The sequence below is a fragment of the Geotrypetes seraphini genome, chromosome 13 (assembly GCF_902459505.1).
Source record: "Geotrypetes seraphini chromosome 13, aGeoSer1.1, whole genome shotgun sequence".
Lineage (NCBI taxonomy): Eukaryota > Metazoa > Chordata > Amphibia > Gymnophiona > Dermophiidae > Geotrypetes > Geotrypetes seraphini.
Genome location: NC_047096.1, coordinates 68,191,725 through 68,210,124, shown reverse-complemented (window position 1 = coordinate 68,210,124; position 18,400 = coordinate 68,191,725). Strand labels below are relative to the sequence as shown.

General features: G+C 44.5%; 1 protein-coding gene across 4 annotated transcripts in view; it reads left to right on the top strand.

Moving 5' to 3' along the window:
* HAP1 (huntingtin associated protein 1) overlaps positions 1–16,391 on the top strand; it is an 81,338-nt gene extending 64,947 nt beyond the window's left edge. For all 4 annotated transcript variants that reach the window (XM_033919426.1, XM_033919427.1, XM_033919429.1 and 1 more), the window contains exons 10-17: positions 68–142; positions 1,861–1,998; positions 4,529–4,599; positions 6,102–6,305; positions 9,247–9,542; positions 10,523–10,741; positions 11,757–11,859; positions 14,883–16,391. In XM_033919426.1, the coding sequence (XP_033775317.1) occupies positions 68–142; positions 1,861–1,998; positions 4,529–4,599; positions 6,102–6,305; positions 9,247–9,542; positions 10,523–10,741; positions 11,757–11,859; positions 14,883–15,378 (1,602 nt within the window). In that variant the 3' untranslated portion in view covers positions 15,379–16,391. The remainder of the gene's footprint in view (positions 1–67; positions 143–1,860; positions 1,999–4,528; positions 4,600–6,101; positions 6,306–9,246; positions 9,543–10,522; positions 10,742–11,756; positions 11,860–14,882) is intronic.
* Positions 16,392–18,400: the final 2,009 nt, after the last annotated feature.

Sequence of the window (18,400 nt, the reverse complement as noted above, 5' to 3'; positions counted from 1 at the left end):
ACTGAGCTAGATGGACCTTTGGTCTGATCCAGTAAGGCTATTCTTATGTTCTCTCCTGTGTTTGCAGCGTTCTGCGGAGAATGAGGAACTACAGCAGCACCTGTCAGCCGCTAAAGAAGTTCAGCAGCAGCTGCAGATTGAGGTTAGGGAACTGAACTCACCTAGGCCATATTTGGGTGGTAGCAAAACAACAAAAAGATTGTGGAACAGAAGATCGGATGTACCAGTCTGTAGTTTAATAAGCGTCCAAATAACTTAAAAACAATCCACAAAGGGTGTCTACAGTCACAAGTGTCTCACAAGATAAAAACCAAATGAAGTATAAAATACAAATGACCCAACACGGGCCGTGTTTTGGCAAAATAAAAATGTCTTCCTCAGGGGTCTTATGGGGTCCTTGGCTGTTTTAAATATAAAAACATAAAAGTCACAAAAAATGCAAGTAGTTAAGAGATTACAAACAAACTGCACAGCACACAAGCTTTCAAAGTAGGCCCATAAGACCCCTGAGGAAGGCATTTTTGTTTTGCCAAAACATGGCCCGTGTTGGGTCATTTGTATTTTATACTTTATTTGTTTTTTTTATCTTGTGGGTCACTTGTGACTGTATATACCCTTTGTTGTTGGGTTTTTTTTTTTTAAGTTATTTGGATGCTTAGTAAACTAAAGACTGGTACATCCGATCTTCTGTTCCACAATCCTTTTGTTGTTTTGCTGCTTCATTTTCTTTGTGGAACCTTATGGTGCTATTTTGTTGGGGGTTTTTTTTTTTCATATTTGGGTGGTAACATCTATTTGTGAAAAGAGGAGGAGGAGATTTGGGGGAAGGTGGAAAGAGGGCTGTGGAGCTGTAGTTCTGGCCTTTCATCGAAGCTGTAATTTCTGCCTGTTTGCTAACCTTTGTTCTTGGGAAAGTTGTTGTGAAGGATGGGGTATTGTGGTATGTCCATCAGGTGAAGCTGTAATTTGTGCTTGTTCTCTAACCCTTATTCATGGAAAAGGTGTCATGAGAACTGTGAGCTGCAGCTTTGTCCTTTGGATGAAGATATGCCTTGCGCTTGCTCTCTAATCTTCATTCTTGGGAAAGCTGCGTTTATCAAGTTCAAGTTTCAATTTATTTAAAATTTGTTTAATCGCCCTATCATATATTCAGGGCGAAGTACAATTCTAAAAAATATTTTATAACTGTACACAGGAGAACAAAAAGTTCATATAACAAATACATGACTTTCAAAACAGACAGGACTAGTAAGGTAAATAGGATAGAAATTAGAGAATGACACGGTGACAAAATTCATCACCGTTCCCGTCCCTGCGGATAACCGCGGTAAACCATCATCATGTCATTCTTTCAAGAGAGAGGGAAGAATCAGGGTATGAATGGCCACAACCACTGACCCGCAAGCTTTGCTTTGAAGAATGCTGGTGTAGAAGGACCGAGGTTGAAACAGACACTAGAAAATGACATGGGATTATTTCCCGCGGTTATCCGCGGGGACGGGAGCGGTGATGAATTTTGTCACCGTGTCATTCTCTAATAGAAATACAATAATTGGAGGCAGATGAGACAATCAAGGAAAATTACAAGAGGAGGGATTTTTTTATTTTTTTTTTAAAGAAGGATGGATTTTGCTTTAGTTTTGGTGTTTTTACGATGTCTAGCAGTCAAATGCATCTTTATGAAGAAAATATTTTAACTGGACTGTTGTAGTTTTGGATCAGACAATAATCATTGCATGTTACTTCTCTCTGGCTTCTTTCTTGACTCCTTTTAATTGATTCTGGGACAGAAAATGACATGTACTCTCCCCCCTCTCTTTTTTTTTTTTTTTTTTTTCTCTTGCCTCCTCTCTCCCTCAGCTGCAGGATCTGCAGGAGAAATATGCTGAGTGTAAGAACATGTTAAATGAGGCTCGGGAGGAGGTGAAGGCCCTGAGGAGCCGCAATGTCCCCAACAGCACCGTGAACTGCTACAGCTCACTCAACATCTTCCCCCTGGTGAGCAGCTCTGAGCGGCATCCTAAAAGTCCAGCCGCCACTTCTGAAGATTGTCTGGTTGATATTTGAACTCCATGGTCGGCATTTCTTTTAAATTCCTAGATTTTCAATGCCGGTTGCTAACCAGATGGGCTGGTGGAGGAGAACGGTAATATTCAGTGCCGCTATCTCGATAGGTTAAGATGGTACTTTTTCTGTGCTGTATGGTTCAGATAACGCTCCAGATAGTGGCACTGAGTGTCACTGCTATCCTGATAATGTCTCTCTCTGCTTCTGCCCCAGCATTGTCCAGATAATGCCAGGGCAATCCGTAATATTGATGGATGGTCCTGTCGGGTGTTGGGAATTTTTCAAGGTACAGATATCGGAGGTCTTCCCTGTAGAAGTGACTCTCAAATCTGGTTCTTCAAGGTCCCCCGCAGGTGCGTACTCTGATCTCCAGTCCCACTGAGTGGTCCCTGAAGACTGGATTTGGGAACCATCATCTGTCCAGATTTACCCTAGTCAGCCAGAAATGTCAGTAAGTGTCTGTAAGCCCACATTAGGGATCAAAAACCCAGGGTGTGCTGATATAAGTGTCTATAACCCCACAGTCAGGTACCATGGGTCCCCGTTGGGCTGTTGTAAACTGCTCGTGAACCCATGCTTTGCTGTCATAAGTATCTGTAAACTCTGATTGAGGATCACGGTCGGCCAGGTGTGCTGTTGTAAATAGAGAGTTGCATTGGGGACAAAAATCCCACCCATCCCCACCCAGTCCTGCCAGAATCCTCCTCTGTCCCCACCATCCCGCAAGGAATTACCTCCATCCCTGCCCGTCCCCATAAAAAGCAGCAATTGCTTCTGACAGGATCATCAATTTCCACAGTTTCGTTTGTGTTTGCACTGCTGTTTTCCTTGTGGAATCTCTTTGGTGGAACCCTTTTTTTTGTTTTTTGTTCAGATAATTAACTTATAAGCCCCCTCTTTTACTAAGGCTGACGTGTCCATTATATTATATGGACGAACCCTGCTTCCAAAGCTTTCCATCCCCATGGGAGTCCCGTTGGACAGAGAGGGGTACCCTGTGGGAGTCCCGTGGGTTTAGGGGGGATTCCCGCGATCCCCGTTCCCGTGCAGACCTCTAGTCTATAAGTCCCGGGTATGCTGTCATAGCATCCATACACCCGATCAGGGATCATAGGCCCCAAGTTTGTTGTTGTAAGTGCCTGTAAGTCACCACTTGAATACCACAGATCCCTGGATATGCTGTTTTAAAGTGTCCGTAAACCCTGATTGGAAGCACAGGTTCCCTGGGTGTTCGGTCATAAGTACCCAAAAGCCCCTGATTTGGTATTTCAGGCCATTGGGTCTACTGTCATAAAGCATCTGTAAGCCCAGATTGTTTCTGTCCGTTAAAAGTATCCATAAATCCCAGCTGAGGATCACAGACTCCCAGTTGTGCTGTCATAAAGTATAAGCAATGCCCGTAGGTGGGACGTCATGTAGCCAAATTACCTGTCACGTCTATGCTAGCTAGCTGAATTCCTATGCAACATTTGTGTTAGATTGTTCATCTTGGTAGCCAAATTTTTGTCATGTCTGTCTTGTCTGTGCTAAGCCAGTTCAGTCCCAATGGAACGTATGTGTTAGACTGTACCATTAGATAAATCCCTCAAACTCCACACCTTGATTGCAAAGCCATGACACCACACGCTAACCCTGTGTACTATTATTATAACCCTCTTGAGTGTTAACTGTAACCCTATGTAATGCAATATTGTAACACTGTGAACGTTAATTTGTAACCTGTTCTGAGTTCTCTGGGGAGGACGGGATATAAAACCAAATAAATAAATAAGTGTCCAAAAGCCCCCTGATTAGTTTCTACAGGCCCCTGGGAGTGCTGTTGAAAAGTGTTCATAAACTCCAATCGGGGGATCTCATGCCTCTTGGTGTGGTGTCGTCAAGTGTCCTTAAGCCCCAGGCGTAATGTTTTAAAGACTCCATAAACCTGATTGGGTACACAGGCCCCTGGATATGCTTTTTTAAAGATGCGTATGATTCTTAAAGTTTTTTTTTTGTTTTTTTTCTCCTTTTTTTTACCAAATTTAACCTCCCCTCCTATTTGTTTTTTTCCATAGTTGTAACCCTCCTTTTCTTGCTAAAATATTCTCCCCCATTTTTCCTCACAACTCTTGTATGTTTTTTTTGTCCAAAACTAATATTTGTTTTAATATGTAAGTACTTTTGTTTGTCATTTTTTTTTTTTTAATTTATAACAAAAATTAGTTTTTACATTATCACCATTGTCTATTTTACATGTTTTATGGTTTTGTACATCGCCTAGTAATCTATAATAGGCGATTCATTAAGAATCAATAAACTTGAACTTGAACTATAAAGTGTTTATAGGTCCCCGGTTTGCTGTTACATCCACCCTGTGTTCTGATGCAGTTTGTCCTAGCTCTTCCTTGAGGCAAGTACATGGGGGGGTCTGGTGGCTCTTTAACCCCCGCATTTAACCGTGAGTGTTTTCAATATCATGCAGGACTCGCTGGCTGCTGAGATTGAGGGATCCATGAGGAAAGGCCTTGACGGTTCGGCCTCTTCGGAGCACAGGTGAGTCGCTTTCAGTCTTTGATCTTGCTGCACTGTATGCGTGGAGTATTCTTCCTGAGTTGGTATGTCAAGCTTTGTCTCTCTTTGTATTCAAATCTAGGCTAAGAGGCCACTTTTATGAGGCTACTTTTAACTCCTATTCACCTGTTCAGTACTCATGTCTGTTTTAATAATTCCCTAATCCCTTACTTGTCCTGTTTTGTCTGCCTTGATTTAATTTTCTGAAGCTTACACCATCTCATATGTGTTTAGTGTACAGCGCTGTGTATGTCTAGTAGCACTACAGAAATCATAAGATGATAAGCAGTAATAGTAGAGGTCTGTGCTAGAAAATGACACAGGGACAAATTCCCCCATCCCGTCCCTGTGAGTTTTGTCGCTGTCGCTGTCCCTGTCCCATTCCTGTAAGCTCTGGCTTAACTGCACAAGCCTCGGACACTTATGATTTTAAAGTGTTTAAGGCTTGTGCATATGAGGAGGACAGAGCTTACAGGGATGGGGCAGGGACAGGAAAAGAGTTCATGGGGACGGGAAGGGAAAATGAGTTCCTGTGGGGACGGGGAAAAATTTGTCTCCGTGCCATATTATATGGTGGTTATTGATGGGAGAAGGGGAAATAGGTGGACTGGGAAATCTTTATCTGCTGTAATAATCCATTTCATACTGGAGAAAATGTTGGTCTTCAGAATCTCATTGGCATCATATTCCTAAATGATGAGCCCAACAGGGACATAAAAAAAATACCTGTATGTTATAGATATAGGTATAGATAGGGTTACCAGATTTGGAAAGTCAAAAAAGAGGACACCTGACCTCGGCCCTGGCCCATCCCCCATCCCCGGCCCATCCATAGTGCCCTGTCCCACCCCATCTCCCCTTAGTTTCACCTCTAACCCCCCTAGCGCAGCCTCTCTCTCCCCAGCCCCCCCACCTGGGCCACCCCAGAGTCAGGGATGACTCTTTGAGTCTCCCCTGTTCCCATGTACCTCTACCGGTGCTGCTATTTCAAAACTTCGGCCAGCCTGCCTCGGAAGTCTTCACTCTACAGCACTTCCTGTTTCTGTGTAGGTGGGCGCTGCAGAGCGATGGTTTCCAGGGCAGACCAATGGCAGCAGGATCACTTGCTAACGCCGCTGGCTGCCTGAAATTTTGAAACTGCAGTGCCGGAGGAGGTACAAGGGGACAGGGGAGACTCATGAGAGCTGTCCCTGACTCCGAAGTGGGGGCTGGACTGGAGAGAGTGAGTCTAAAACCTGGACAAACTTCCTCCAGTCCAGGAAACCATCCAGACACCCAGGCGGACATCTGGTAGCCCCTAGGTATAGATATACAGTATGCGTGTGTGTGAACTGCTTTGATTGTACCACAGAAACGCAGTATATCAAATCTGTGACCTCTGAAAGCAGAGATGGGCTTTCAACAAGACATACCTTGTTTATTTCTCCTCATCTTCCCTTCATTAACCCTTTATGTTTCCTTCATCTGTGCCCTTCCTTTTCCAGGAGCTACAGAAGAGTGTTTGAGACAGTGAAGACCATAAACCAGGTATCAAAAGGGAGGTCATGCTGCCCATCACCACACACCCTTCCCAGTTCCAGACCGTCCTCAGAGGTGCCTTCAGCTGTGTCCAGCCGTCCCAGCACCCCTCAAACCAGCTGCCCTGAACTAGAGAGCGCTGGCAGCAAGCCCAGTTCGGACAGTACACAGTGAGTGGGGGTGGGGGAGGGAAGTGCTGTGATCAGTGCAGATGGCTGTCATCACTGTCAGAGTAGAGAACAGAAGGGGAGAATCAAGTTTCGAGTTTTATTTAAAATTTGATGAATCGCTTAATCTTAATACAGAGCGATGAACAAATCTAAAAAAATAATATATCACCAAATTCGGGGAGACAGTATCAATAACAGACAAATCATCAAACATAAACAGAACTGAAAGGGAAGTGGGAGAGGAAACAATATGATAGTAAATGAGGCGAGTATTGTTAAAACACTAGGGAGGGGGGGGGGAAATCTAGCTGGAATTAAAAAGTGTAATCTGACTCTAAAAAAAACTAGCAGTCAAAAGCATAATACGAGGGATCTTGAAAAAGTTTCTGCACTTTTATTTTTGAAACACTATTTATTAAATCTCTCGAAAGCAAATTCCATCACTTTTCCACATAAAGTGAGCCGGCTTGCTTGACTGACTAGTCACATGACTTCTATGACACACCCTCTTACCACTTCTCGCGCGGAAACTGTTTGAAGAACTCTCGCATGAGATTTGGAAGCAGAGGGAGCTACAAGTGGCTTTTTATCAGCCTCCCAATATTTAGCATTTCTTGACATTCTTAATGCATTTAAATCTGAACGAAAACAATGAGAGAAATAGAAATTTCTGACCCATGCAACCTCTCCTTTGGCCTTCAGTTGCTTGCCTTTGGGTATTTTCTAGTCCTCTGTGGATCAGTTATCACATCTGTGGCTTGTTAAGAAAGTCCAACAATAGCAAACACATCTGGTCTTAGAGCATAAAATGTGCCTTGCAGTTCCAAATTCTTGAGTGCATCCAAATGTGTGTTTGTGTGTGTTGGGGCTGTGTGTCACAGGGGCATGCATGCGAATGTGTGTGTGTTGGGAGTAGGTATCACAGGGACGTGTGGATATGTTGGGTGGGGTTGGTTGGATGACGCAGGAGATTACATTACATTACATTAGAGATTTCTATTCCGCCATTACCTTGTGGTTCAAGGTGGATTACAAAAGATTTATGAATGGGGGTTACAATGGAAGAACATTTGTCATTTCTAGAGTTGTAAAGAGTAGGTCATTTGTCATTTCTAGAGTGGTAAAAAGTGGTGAGGAGTAGGTAGATATTTATGAATGGAAGGTAACAAAGGAAGATCATTTTTCATTTCTCAGGTTGTACAGAGAAGGTCAGGTAGTTCAGTGTGGCGGGAGGAGGGAGGGAGGAAGGACGAAGTGAGTGAAGTTAGGACTGTTTCAGGAATTTCTTGAAGAGTATAGTTTTTATCTGATTTCTGAATATCTTGTAGTCTGGGGTGGTCATCAGTAGGTTGGAGACCTGGTTTTCTAGTTTTGCGGCTTGAGTGGCTAGGAGGCCATCGTATAGTTTTGTCCGTTTTACTTCTTTGATCGGGGGGGGGGGGGATGAATGGGGAGTGCGTTTTTCTATGTCTGGTTGAGGTTGCTTGGATGAGGCGGTTGTTCAGGTAGGATGGGCTGTCTCCATTTAGGGTTTTAAATAACATGCAATAGAATTTAAATAGTATTCTTTCTTGGATTGGTAGCCAGTGTGAGTTGATGTAAGCTTCTGTGATATGGTCATGTTTCCTCAATGAGTAGATGAGTCTCAGAGCTGTATTTTGGATTGTTTGTAGTTGCTTGGTCATAGTAGCAGGGCAGGGGAGGTAGAGGATGTTGCAGTAGTCTAGCAGTCCTAGGATTAGGGATTGCACTATAAGCTGGAATTGTGTAATTTCATAGAATTTCCGGACTTGTCTCAGGTTTCTCATGAATGCGAAGGATTTCTGTATTGTTTTATTTATTTGCAGTTGCATGGTACAGCATCTGTCTATTGTCATTCCTAGTAGTTTTATGGTGGTTTGGATAGGATAGTTGATTGAGTTGAGTTCTATATTTTGTTATGGTTGGGACTTTGTCATTTTCGAGGAGGATGAATTTAGTTTTGTCTGGATTGAGTTTCAGTTTGTGATCTTTCATCCAAGTCATAACTGTTTCTAGTGTTCGGTGTAGTATATTTGTCATGGTGATCTTTGGCTGATCAAATGGTATGAGAATGGTAATGTCATCTGCATAACTATAGGTGATTATGCCTAGATTATCCAGATATGTTCCGAGAGAGGCAGTGTATAGGTTGAAGAGAGTAGGGGATAGTGGGGATCCCTGTGGTATGCTGCAGGGGTTTGACCAAGGTTCAGATTTTTCTTTGTCTGATTTTACTCTGTATGTTCTGGATTTTAGGAAGCCTTCAAACCAAGAGTATACTTTATCTGAGATACCTGTTGCATCCAAGATTTGCAGGAGGATGTTATGGTCTACTGGGTCAAATGCTGCGGTCAGGTCCAGTTGTATGAGAAGCATTTTTTTTCCTGTGCTGAGGTGTTGTCTGGCTGTGTCAATAAGGGAGCCTAGTAATGTCTCTGTGCTGAAGTTGGTTCTGAAGCCAGATTGCATGGGGTGGAGTATGTTATGGTCTTCTAGATAGTTGGTGAGGAGTTTGGCTACTAGGCCTTCTGTAAGTTTGATGTATTGAGGCAATGGGTGTGTAGTTGGATGGCTGGTCTGTGGTCCTTTTGGGTCTTTTTGGATTGGGGTGATGATGATTTTGCTGAGGTCAGTAGAATAAATGCCGTCTGTGAGCATGGTTTGTATCCATTGCAGAAGTAGAGTACGGAATTTTACACTGGAGGTGGTAAGGAGATATGATGGGCAGTTGTATATAGATAATATATAGAGACAGGACTGAGATTTACCTGCTCCAGTTAAGAGAGGGAAAATATGGATCTGGAAGAGATCTCTTTTAGCCCTTCCTCCTCCTCCTCCTCCACTGTCTGCCTACAGAACATGAATTCTGACATTAAGGTCCTAAAGAGTTCTGTGACCTTTATTTATTTATTTTCTGCAGACTCCATGGTCAGGAGCAGAAACTGGGAATGCCCGGTACCCCTGGCAGTCAGGATCTGGTGGCTGCCCTTCAGCAACTCTCTGCCCAGCAGGATGCCAGTTCTCTGGAGACAGAGCGGGAGCTGAAGTTGAGGAAGTGTGTGGACAGCTCCAGTGGTTTGCTGACGCCCAACGAGAGTATCCTGTCCACGGGCACAAACTATTCAGGGAGTTCAGGCCTCACTGGTGGCTCAAACTTTTCCTATGGCTCACGCTCCTACTTACCGGACAAACTGCAGATCATCAAGCCGCTAGAGGGTGAGTGGCCTTCTCCGCCTCCAGCAGATGTCAGATCCAGTCCAGGGTTTCCACCTACTTGTTTCTGCTTTGGTGGAGCACTGGAAAAACAGGACTGGATTCCATTTCCTGTGAAGACATGGAAAGGGGGAATTTTCAAAAAGCCCATGTACTGTAGTTGCAAGCCACGCAGTCAGGTTAACATGTATGAATTACACAAACTTTCCAAGGCAAATTACATGCATTTGCTCTCTTTGTAAGTTTGCATTAAAACCAGCCACACATGTTGTGCCCATCCTTCATTGTGGGCACCTGGGGAGGAGGGAGCAGCCTGCTCTCTTCTGAAAATGTGCAAGTGTGCTCCTTTCTTGCCCCGAAGGATTGTCCCTTCTTAATGTTGATTTTGTTGTGAGCTGCATTTCCAGTCAGACTGATTTACCCCCAGTTCAGTGCTATTTACCTGCACAAGCAACATTGAAATTTATGATTCTTAACTACAGTGGTGTTGTGGTTAGTATAATGAATCAGCTCTGTGAAATTAGAGGGATTCACTCATTTTTATTTAAAAAGTGATTTAGAAAGGTTTGGGGTTTTTTTGGGTTGTTTTTTTTTGCAATCATATTTATTAAATTTTCAAATATAAATACAAACAAGTGTGAAAATGCTGTACCAAAACAAAACTAGCAGAATAACAGCAAATCCTACCAGTACAAGAAAGCTACAGTTCAACAACAGATCTTCCCCACCTCCCCCTCCCAGGGCTGCATAAAACAAAGTTATGTGAAAAAGAGAAGTAAAAAAAAAAAGAAATCCTGTTGATCCTATGCCTCAGGCTGAAACTCTGGTCTTGTCCTGCAGTGCATTCAGGCTCTCGTAGTCCTGATTTCACATCCCTGCATGTATTGGGATAGTAGTTAACGAGCCTGGGGCTGAAGTTGACATGGATGACACCAGCTACATGTGGTGACTAAAGTGGATTCTTTGTATTGGATTCCTTGTAGGCTCAGTGACCCTCCATCACTGGCAGCAGCTGGCCAAACCCAACCTAGGTGGCATCCTGGATCTCCGACCCGGCGTCCTCACCAAAGACTTCAGGAAGCTGGATGTGGACACCAGTAAAGTCTACAACCTGAATGACCTGGAGGAGGATGATGTGGACATAAGCTTCTTCCAGGCTGGGCCCACCTCTACTCCTTCGAAAGCCATAGAGAACACCAATGGTGAGCTGGCAAGAGGGTGTGGGAAGAAGGACAGACCTGAGATAGATCCAGTCTAAGGCATGGGCTCTTCCTGGGTTCATTTTATCCTTTGCTGACAGACAGTCTCCTAAGATGGTGTTCCTCATCTAGGTCAGAACTATATGAGTCAGCTATACTGGCAGTATATCTACTGATTGGTGGTTTGTTTTTTTTTTTTTAGCATTTTCTTTCTGCTTTTGATTATACCCTTTTGTTCCTGCCTTACCACTTAGGGTGCCAACACAAGAGGGTCTCTGATAAGCACAAGAGCGTCCCTTGGCACAAGCACACAGTTGAATCTCTCACCCCAGGGAAGTGTGTGGGGCAGAATCACAAGGTGGAAAGCTCTGGACGCTTCCCTCCGGGATTGTGCTGCCACAACCTTTTGTGGCAATAATGCCTTGTTTTCTAAGTAGAGACTGAGGGAGGGGGGCTGTTTGCAAAAGATGGTTATTTTATTCTTTTAAGATAAGCTGCTTCATGTTCACAGTCTGCCTGCCCCTTCTCGACCTGGCTTATCCCTCTTTTGCTACAACTAACCCAGTGGCGTAGTGAGGGTAAGTGGTGCCCGGGACGATGGTACCCCTCCCCACCCTCTTCTCCACTGCTCCACTCCTTCCCGATCCCCCCTGCTGCACGCATGCCCCCTTCCCTTCTCCCTTCCATTTTTAATTTTCCAGGCTAGAGCGACAGCACAAACTTGCTGTCTGCATCGTGTTGGCTATCCCTCTGATGCCACTTCCTAGGCTTGGGGCCCAGAAGTAATGTCAGAGAGAGGCGACACCGATGCGGACAGCAAGTTAGTAATGCTCGCGCAGGAAAAATTAAAGAGGTACAAGGGAAGGGAAAGAGGGGGAGCAGAGAGGACGGGTGCCTCCACCCTTTACAAAGACCCTGCCTGGGGTGGACCACCCCCCCTCCACCCCCCTTACTACGCCAGTGAACTAACCCATAACCCCCTTGTACGTTTAACCTTGCTCTTTCCTGTCCCTTTCAGTGTCTTGCTCCATTAACAATCTCCCCCAGACTCCGTCTACGTACACCATCACCACCTGTCACATCCTGCACCCGGCTAATGAAATTACGATGGTTACACCCAGGTAAGACCTGAACACCCTCCCCCACCAACCATGCCATGCCACCTCCCAAGGGGCTGCTGCAACCTGGCTTCCTTCGTTTCACTCCATCCTGCTTTTGATGCTTTTACTGTGTCTCTTGGTGTATTTTTACCTCCTCCTCTTGCTTCTCGACCGTAGGCAGCAATCGCTCGGGGAGAGGTGCCTGCTGCGATCCGTGAGACTGTGAATGGGTCAGGTGCCAGTGTAAGAGTCACCGTTTGTTTCTGCTGGTGCAGGCTGCAGTAACGAAAAAAAAAAATCCCACAGTAGAATGTCTAATATGAGAAAGGAGGATGAAGGGTCTCAGAAACCTGCTTGATTTAGAATACAAATGTGTAATATCAAGACTGAATAGTTCAGAGTCTCAGTCATTGACCCTTGTCTCCACCTCCTCCTAGTGCTCAACTCAAATCTCACTGTAGTTAATATTCTTTTTATATTCCACTTTTTTAAATTATTTCAACAGCAAGAAATGATCATTTATTTTTTGCATGCAGAGTTTTTAACCAGCCCTGACGGGACCCGTTTCGCCACAAAGTGGCTTTGTCAAGGGTTCTCAGGACACTTTGTTTAGATGTCCTTCCTCATTTTGTGTTCTAAATCACGCAGGTTTCTGAGACCCTTCATCCTCCTTTCTCATGTTAGACATTCTACTGTGGGATATTTTTTGTATCTGTGGATTGTTTCCAGTTAAATCCTACTTACCATCTTCCCCGCCTTGGCAGGCTGCAATAACCCCACATACCATGATACCCCACACATGCCATGATAGCTCCCAAAGGCTCTATTGATTTTATCCAGGAACGAAAAGAGCAGACCCTTGGTTACCCAAAGTCAGTTCTGTCTGAATTCCTCTCCTTCTGGTACTCTGAATTTTGCACCAGCGTTGACAAAGAAATTTAATTGAAGAAAATAAATAGACTCCCTTGGCAAAGCCTTTTGAGTTGGTCTGGGTTTACTCTGTGCTCCAGCTGTGCCTGTGAACCATTTAGGCTCATAGTAAAAGCTGGACTGGAGTTAAAAAAAACATTCCCTGAGTTTAGTGTTAACAGCTCTTTTCTCCAGATATGACTGACAGAGATAAACTTGTTCTGCTGAAACAGCCAGGGTTAGTCTCACAAGAAAATGATTGCAAAATTCAGAAAATAATTTATTGTTTTGAACCCAAATGACATATAATTATGGAGGATCAATTTTGTAAAACTGGAGTTTGAGAGAGAGATGCCATGCCCTCCCCATTCCATTTTCCTCTTCTTGCTTTGATCCTAGCATTTGTTCTAAACCTGTCCCCTTTCAATTTCTCCGAGTGACCCCTAGTACTTGTGGTTCCCCACAGGGACAGATTCTTCAGACTGTGGGGAACCACAAGTACTAGGGGTCACTCGGAGAAATTGAAAGGGGACAGGTTTAGAACAAATGCTAGGAAGTTCTTTTTTACCCAGAGGGTGGTGGACACATGGAACGCACTTCCTGAGATTGTGATAGGCCAGAGCACAGTAAAGGAAGGTTTAGATAGGTTCCTAAAGGATAAGGGGATTGAGGGGTACAGATAGAAGCAGAGGTAGGTTATAGAAATGGTTAGGAACCACTTCACAGGTCATAGTCCTGATGGGCCGCCGTGGGAGCGGACCGCTGGGCGTGATGGACCTCTGGTGGAGGCAACTTCTTATGTTCTTATGTTTAATTTCCAGGTATCTGATGCTTTGTTTGCCACTTGCCCCTCACTCTCTTCTCTATTCCTCAGCACCATGCAATTTTTATTTTTAAATCTGTATTCTTTAGCACTCTCCAGACCAGTAAAGGTTAATCTTTACTAGTGGGTATATATCCAATCATGACCAGCAGATGGAGACCGAAAACAAAACTGTGGAATAGTACATAAGAGATACCTTTCCCTATTCCTATCAGTCTTCTTTCATTCTCCAGCAGGTGTGAGTGAGCTGTACCCTTCTCACTTGGTAGGGCTTTTGGAATTTGTTTAGGGGGTTTCTAGTCCTCCTTTCCCGCAGCCCTTTACCCCGCAGCCCATTACCTTGCTTGCTGGTAGCAACAGCATGCACAACAGGCTGCTTTCAGCCAGCCACGGGTCTTTCTTCTGCCATGTCTGCCTGCAATTTCCTGCCAGTGAGACGTGGCAGAAGGAAGATCCAGTGTTGGATGAAAGCAGCTTTCTGTGCATGTTGTTGCTACTGGAGAAGGGAGGAGAGGGAGCAATGCCAGACTAGGGGATGGAGAGAGAAGGGCAGAAAGCTTAAGTTTTGGGGACAGGGGCACCACCAGTGGGGGAGGGGATGCCGCCATAATCATTTGAGTTGGCCCTGATTCTAGATTGTACAGAGGCAACATTCATAGCCCCGATGCAGAGCCAGAGTTCCTGGTACCTTCCCTGAAAACCAAAATCAACTCCTCCCCTGCCGGAACTGACACAACCACCACCTCCCAGAGTCATTGCTGCAACTATCAGCATCATCCTACCTCCACCTCTGTGAGACTTGCACCAGAGCTGCTTCCTGCACCTTGCGGCTAAAAGCTGAAGATCAAGCCATGAGCACAAACAAGGCTGATGCAAGCAGGTCATGACAGGCTTTGGTGCCCCCAAACATCAATGTCCCCATTCTGTGCTTTCCAGTCTTGTCATGTTGCTTTGGCCCTGTACAATCCCTGGGATGAGAAAGTCATTACCATTGCTTAATGGTGGCTGAATTCAGGGCCCTTAACTACAAGTTTTGGAAGGAGTCCTAATGCACGATGCACGGTCCCTGGTCCAGGACAGGCTCTGCAATAACCAAACTAGCTATATGTGGGGGTGGGAGGGGGGGAAGAGAAAAATGACCCAAGCATTGCATGGCAACATTATGAAACTGGGTGAAGAGGTGGTTTCTTATGGGGTATTTTTTTTGCTATACCTGTACCATTGTGATGTCTGCATATAAAGTGAGAGATTTCTCCTCTGCACTCTCCTTCTGATTTGGATATTCTTTCTCTCTGTTTCTCCCAACCTGCAGTCTTCACAATATGGTTCTTTCTTGCGGGAGCCTTGAGAACCTGAATTCAATCAGCTCAGAGCCCCAGCGCCTGCAACCTCCTCAGAACTCCACTTCTGGAAAGAATGCTCCTCTCGGACTGCTGAATCTCCTGAAGGAACGTGGAATCTCAGCCACTATCCTCCCCCCAGAGATCAAGGTGGTCTCGAGCACCACTCAGTCAGAGGAGACCCCCAAGAGCCCCTTGTCGTACCCCTTCCGGCTTAGGCAGGGTGATCCCTACAACAGAACTTTCCAAGGGTTAGGATTTGCCAGTCCTCTGTTGAGGGCCAGAAAGGGTGTTGAGCCCGATGGCAAACACCAAACCCAACAGAACATCTTCAGTTTTAACTTGGTGGAGAAGTTGAAGAGACTCAAACTTGACAAGGTGGTGGAGAGGGGGGTGATCTTCTTTGATAGAACAGAAGAAATGAAATGCCCCATTGCCAAGGCCTCAACCACAAGTCAGCCTACGTAGAGAAGAGGCCAACATATGATCACTTGGCTGCAATAAGCCAGCCTGACTTCTGTGCCCTAAGTAGACATAAGGAAGGTCAGCTTGACTCCTAAGGTAGGGTTATTGAAGGAGCCTTTCTGCCATTATTCTGGAAGATCCCCATGGCTGTGCCCCAGTGCACACATAACTTACTATGTGAATTCAGCAACCAGTTCTTAACATATATTGGCCTTCAGGGTGGTTGGAGCAAATCTCAGAGGAAGGCCAACATCTGTATTTTTGTAGTTGGAGTAGAACACAGCAGGGTTAACTCTTTAAGCCCTTGTAATCTTTGAGGTCAGAGTTCAGGAATTGACAGAGATGCTTTACAGTAGAACTGGAAGCATTACGGTTAGACAGCACTTTACTTCAGACTGAAGCCATTAGGACACAGCAAGCTGGAAGAGCATGAGAGGATGATGCACTGTTCTAACACTGTAACTCCCCAGCATGACTGCCCCTCACCCCAACCTCAGTCTTCTAAATCCCTACCTCCTGTTAAAGACATCAGTTTTCTTTTGTATTGTATTGTGGGTGTGGGGGAAAGGGTTTGTCTGCTGCTTTATCTGTTCATTTTACCTTTGTCTTGTAGGTTTCAAGGAAAGTTCGCATGGGAGTTTACCTAGATAACTAAGCAATTACTGGGATAGATTCCCTTAGCTGAAAATTGCACCCCTCCCACACTAGCCTGTGCTTTTAGTTATAAGAGAAAGGGATGGACACAGGAGTAGGGATGAGAGGGAAGCAAAGTTTGTACAGGGATTTAATTCTGACACCCCCCCCCCATGTATATGTGTTTACTATGGGTCTTTACATACCTCCCTACATACCTACTATACATACATACCTACTATAGGTCTTTACATACCTCTAGGTACTTGGGACCTGGGTGGGCCACTGTTGCAAACAGGATACTGGGCTTGATGGACCTTTGGTCTGTCCCAGTTTGGCAATTGTTATGTTAAAAAATTATCAGAGTGGTTTACAATAATGCTTTTGGATCTGTGTGGTGTAGTGGTTAGAGCTATAGCCTCAGCACCCTGAGGTTATTGGTTCAAAACCCTGTGCTGCTCCTTGTGACCTTGGGCAAGTCACTTAATCCTGTACTGCCCTGGGTACATTGGACAGATTGTGAGCCCACCGGGACATATAGGGAAAATGCTTGAAGTGCCTGTATGTAAACCACTTTGAGTGTGGTTGTAAAATTACAAAAAGGCAATATATAAATTCTAATCCCTTTCCCTTCCCTGATGGCCTTGAAAATCATCTGATCCTGTAGTCTGTGAGAATTACACTGGGTTTACTATCGTTTCAATTCAGGGAAAGATTACTATTATTTATTGACTTGATATACTGCCTATATCAGTTAGGTGGTATTTCAAGTCTATACTAATTCCCTCTCTCCCACCTCCTTTTCTGTCTTTGCTTGGTTACCAGACTTTGTAGTGAGGCCATCTCTGGGTGATACACATTGGGATAGCCTGGGCTACTTTCTGTTCTTACAGAGTTTGTGTTCTTGGAACGAAGGCAGCAGTGAAGTAGCAAGTGGCTGGTGTAGCGGACATTACACTGAGGTGAGATTGGTGAAAACATCACTGGGAAACAAAATGGTTCCCTCTGTGTGGAAGGGATTTAAGTTAAGATGGCTCCTTCCTTGTAGATAGGATTGAAGCTTTGCATCTTTCTAGGTGTTATTAGGATCTCCCTCCATTTCTAGATAGCATAAAAAGGTAGAATTTACTGTTTCCAGGCCATTGGGGAAGGAGGCAGGGTTGGGGAAAGTAGAAATCCATGTTGGAAGCCTTCCTGTTTCTTCCCTGACCCTGGTCTCTTTCTAATGGTTATATTTTAGTGCACATAGTTCCCTGAGTTGAAGCTGTCTGCTTGGCTCTTTCCTCCCAAATCTTGAAACCTACAGGACTTTGATTAACTAACTTCCTTTTTTATTTTTAAGGATGCACTTTCATCTTAATATGATGTAAAAAAAATTGTTTAATCATTTTTAATTGTGCAGCTCCAGAGATTATACGGTTATACATGCATGCCCAGAACAGCACTGAATCATGATTCTTCCACATAACTCCTGTCCACTTTAAGCTCATACTCAGGATTTGTACATGGCAGCTATTCCATTTCCAATAGCTACTTTATAAAAGCTTTCTATTTTACTCTGGGAGCAAGGCTTCCACTCTGTAGAAACTTTTTCTTTAGGCTCCATCTCCCTCCTTCCTGTGGAGAGAACTCCGGGCTGAAAGGGCCATTTGATCAAGGAGTAGGAATGGAGCAAAAGGGGATAAAACTCCTGCTCTGGCTTAGCCAGTAAGGATAAGTTGACTGTGTTTCAGAAAGCATGAGGCACTAAATGGAAGGGCAACATGAGATCTTACCTTATGTTCTTATGTAACATGAGGCAAGGGTGGAGATATTGCTGAATGTACTAGCCCCCCCCCCCCCCCCAGGAGATTGGTGGTGGGGAGGGGGGTTGGGTCAGTGCTTTCCAGTCTTTTTGGGACCATGGCCAAATGACCCTTTGGAAGTGCAAAATAATGATACTATGGGAAAGCCAATTTGGGGTCCTGACCCATAGTTTGGGACAATCTGGGTTAGGTTGTATTGTTTACGATCTCATTTCAGTATTTAAAGGGGTTACGCTTGAGTTAAGCTTCTAAAATGGCCTCTTTGAAAATGTATCAGGACTGAGTGCCTAAATTTATGCTCAAAGTTTTGCCAAACTTCTAAGTTTAAGATCCTAAAAAGTGGGTGGCAACTGGGGCGGATTTAGGGCAGGTAAAACTTAGGAGCTCAGCGCTGGTTAGCAGCGCAGTGAATTTAAATTGGATTCCTAAATCTAGGCCAGTGAATGACCGACCCACCTTTAGGATCATAACTTTTTACAGAACCCAAATTTAGGTAACATATCAACAGAAAAGGTAGGTTTCTGTGTTTGACTGAAAATGGGGGACACATGTAGGAACCCAGCATTTATGAATATTTGGCTCATAAA